Source organism: Penaeus monodon, chromosome 22 (assembly GCF_015228065.2).
Source record: "Penaeus monodon isolate SGIC_2016 chromosome 22, NSTDA_Pmon_1, whole genome shotgun sequence".
Lineage (NCBI taxonomy): Eukaryota > Metazoa > Arthropoda > Malacostraca > Decapoda > Penaeidae > Penaeus > Penaeus monodon.
In genome coordinates this window covers 44,837,828-44,841,409 of record NC_051407.1, presented here as the reverse complement: position 1 = coordinate 44,841,409, position 3,582 = coordinate 44,837,828, and the positions used below count along the sequence as shown (strand labels likewise).

At 39.6% G+C, this 3,582-nt stretch overlaps 2 protein-coding genes across 2 annotated transcripts in view; both read right to left on the bottom strand.

The window, feature by feature from the left end:
- Window positions 1–3,096, bottom strand: part of LOC119587460 (calcium-activated potassium channel slowpoke-like) — a gene marked incomplete in the record, with an annotated part of 44,614 nt that extends 41,518 nt beyond the window's left edge. Inside the window, 6 exon segments of the mRNA XM_037936185.1 lie at window positions 1,243–1,410; window positions 1,501–1,650; window positions 1,794–1,881; window positions 2,348–2,443; window positions 2,663–2,900; window positions 3,012–3,096. Coding sequence (XP_037792113.1) covers window positions 1,243–1,410; window positions 1,501–1,650; window positions 1,794–1,881; window positions 2,348–2,443; window positions 2,663–2,900; window positions 3,012–3,096 — 825 coding nt within the window.
- On the bottom strand, window positions 2,830–3,522 carry LOC119587458 (calcium-activated potassium channel slowpoke-like). Its single transcript, XM_037936184.1, has 2 exons — window positions 3,466–3,522; window positions 2,830–3,376 (listed from the first exon to the last, which is right to left on the bottom strand). The coding sequence occupies exons 1-2, from the start codon at window positions 3,520–3,522 to the stop codon at window positions 3,182–3,184; spliced, it is 252 nt and encodes an 83-aa protein (XP_037792112.1). The 3' UTR covers window positions 2,830–3,181.
- Between the last annotated feature and the right edge of the window lie 60 nt (window positions 3,523–3,582).

The following is a 3,582-nucleotide window of genomic DNA, read 5'->3' as shown; positions in this document are numbered from 1 at the left end:
CTATTATAGGAATCAATTATTGATGTGTGCATTTCATTTTGCAGAACAGTTGAAGTATACCCTCACAGGGTACTTGGGAAACCAGTCTTTGCCTATCAGAACTTTCCTGCTGTCTCCTCCGCAGCCACATCGCCTTCTCTTGCTACCATGTCACCCACTCCATCAGTTCTTCCTCCAAAGCGACATGCTCTTCCTACTTGCTTAGATCCGTTCTTCCTCAACATCCACTACACCATCTTCCTTGGTATCTACACCAATTACTTCCCCAGAGCAGAGCGGGTTGTTGGTGTAGAACCAAGTGAAATCACCCTGTGAAGCACCACCGGAAGCCTTATCATGTAGGTGAAGAGTTACTGTGTATAAAGCACAATATACTTACTCGCCCAGAAAGACCAGGTCAGCATCCCTGTTAATCCTTGTCTTTATAAAAATACGGATCTTCTGTGTGTTCAGGTGGCCACAAAACACAATATGCCTGATGAGAGGTAATTAGGGAAAAATATTACAAAAGATAAAAAAATACAGTAAAGAAATAAAAAGGGGAGTATGAAGACAAAGGCAACTCAGCTCCCTCAGACTTCCTTTTCACTCCATTTCTTACAGTGCTTTGGTCTTTTTTTATCAGCAGGATTTTCAGTTTATTTCACATTAATATTGAATAAAGAAACAGGAAGAAAACTACATAGACACTAACTTGTTGCGCAATATCGGTCTATATGGAGTAAAGTCCGGAAATACGGCTAAAATCATCCTCACTAAGTCTGGTACAAAAGTATTCATATCCTTACTTACATAATATATAAACCCAGTCACCACAAACCACCACGTAATATCCTGATCAGGTACTTCCAGATGATAATTAAATGGGATATCTCAGCATAACCTCCTATTTCTTCAATCTTCAGTACGAAGATTACCCTCATGATCTGATGACCTGTATTTTTTATCAAAGACTGTCAGCCACAGTTTACTTTCAATATCTGCCATTGTGGCAAGGGTTAGGTGAGGATTAATCTGCTTATTATTGTCTTGCATGAGACATCACCATAGCCGACAGCAGTTGCTGTAACTGCGGTGAAGTAGAGCCAGGTTAAATAGCACAAGTCATGGGTCTGCTGGAAATACAGCATTCAGTTATGTGACACAAGCTTCAAACTTCGCTAACCCAATGTATCAATAGCCCTTAGGAAACTTGATTACTAACAAAAACACCAATCAACTTAGATTAACGGATGTACGTACACTGGCGATATCTTCAACCCTATCTGGCAAAATTAGGTTTGCCAGTAATGTGGAGAATCCAGGGATGAGGCATGAATAGCCCATCAGTCTAAGCTTAAACTCTGCATAGCAGAAGACACTCACATCGCCGTCTTCTGGTCTTGGCTGAAACACCTCATCAAAGAGTTCCTGTAAAAATACAAATCTAAACTATTCAAGTAAATCAACAATATCAAATGAACTTAGTCTCACTGGTACCAACTGGTATGTGAAAGCAACCTTGCTCTTGCACTGAAGCAATTCCAGGAGTACTGGGGAAGCTGTGGATCTTGAGACATCTAATGCCAACTTTATGTTTCCTAAGTCTTCCCCTTCCTGGTCTTTGCTATTTTGGTTTGAGAGGAAAATGCAGGCACGTGCTTTATGGATCTGGAAAGGAAATGATAAGTTCAAATCCTTTACATAAGAGTCTTTACACTAGACCACACCATGAAAAATACTAATAAAGTAAAATTACATAGAAAGGGTTCAATCTTCCTCAAGTCTGAACAAGAGTAAAGTAACATGATTACCGCAGCAAGTTCTCGACCATCTTGAACCAGGCCTTGGACAGGATGCAAGCCTTCGAGTGGTGATTCGCAGTTCACACACGGAGTACAACTGCAATTTTGTTGAATCAAATACAAAAGATATGGTGTCACATTAATCAACAATGACACTATGCATTAAATATGTCTCAATTCAGACCAAGAAATTACAAAGTGTATGAAGTTGCTGGTGAAAGGAGAAAACATTAGGGCCAGATTCACTTAACACTCCCTCAGGATCGCGCCTTAGACTGCGGCAGTAAGGTGTTCATACAACATCCAGAGTGGGGGCCGATTGCTAATCACTAGTAGCATTGCAGATTGAACACAAAGAGCATACAATCCCAACCTTCCTAAACGCTGTACTCTTTCTACATTTTTGGTTTGGACATTTAATATGCTTAGAAAAATACTTCCGAGTGATACCAGATTAAAAGAAATCAGTGAAGCTTTTATAATGGGAATCGCCCTGTGAAGCACCACCGGAAGCCTTATCATGTAGGTGAAGAGTTACTGTGTATAAAGCACAATATACTTACTCGCCCAGAAAGACCAGGTCAGCATCCCTGTTAATCCTTGTCTTTATAAAAATACGGATCTTCTGTGTGTTCAGGTGGCCACAAAACACAATATGCCTGATGAGAGGTAATTAAGGAAAAATATTAAAAAAGATAAAAAAAATACAGTAAAGAAATAAAAGGGGAGTATGAAGACAAAGGCAACTCAGCTCCCTCAGACTTCCTTTTCACTCCATTTCTTACAGTGCTTTGGTCTTTTTTTATCAGCAGGATTTTCAGTTTATTTCACATTAATATTGAATAAAGAAACAGGAAGAAAACTACATAGACACTAACTTGTTGCGCAATATCGGTCTATAAGGAGTAAAGTCCGGAAATACGGCTAAAATCATCCTCACTAGTCTGGTACAAAAGTTCATATCCTTACTTACATAATATATAAACCCAGTCACCACAAACCACCACGTTAATATCCTGATCAGGTACTTCCATATGTTAATTAAATGGGATATCTCAGCATAACCTCCTATTTCTTCAATCTTCAGTACGAAGATTACCCTCATGATCTGATGACCTGTATTTTTTATCAAAGACTGTCAGCCACAGTTTACTTTCAATATCTGCCATTGTGGCAAGGGTTAGGTGAGGATTAATCTGCTTATTATTGTCTTGCATGAGACATCACCATAGCCGACAGCAGTTGCTGTAACTGCGGTGAAGTAGAGCCAGGTTAAATAGCACAAGTCATGGGTCTGCTGGAAATACAGCATTCAGTTATGTGACACAAGCTTCAAACTTCGCTAACCCAATGTATCAATAGCCCTTAGGAAACTTGATTACTAACAAAAACACCAATCAACTTAGATTAACGGATGTACGTACACTGGCGATATCTTCAACCCTATCTGGCAAAATTAGGTTTGCCAGTAATGTGGAGAATCCAGGGATGAGGCATGAATAGCCCATCAGTCTAAGCTTAAACTCTGCATAGCAGAAGACACTCACATCGCCGTCTTCTGGTCTTGGCTGAAACACCTCATCAAAGAGTTCCTGTAAAATACAAATCTAAACTATTCAAGTAAATCAACAATATCAAATGAACTTAGTCTCACTGGTACCAACTGGTATGTGAAAGCAACCTTGCTCTTGCACTGAAGCAATTCCAGGAGTACTGGGAAGCTGTGATCTTGAGACATCTAATGCCAACTTTATGTTTCCTAAGTCTTCCCCCTAATGCCATGGATCTTTGCTTTTAA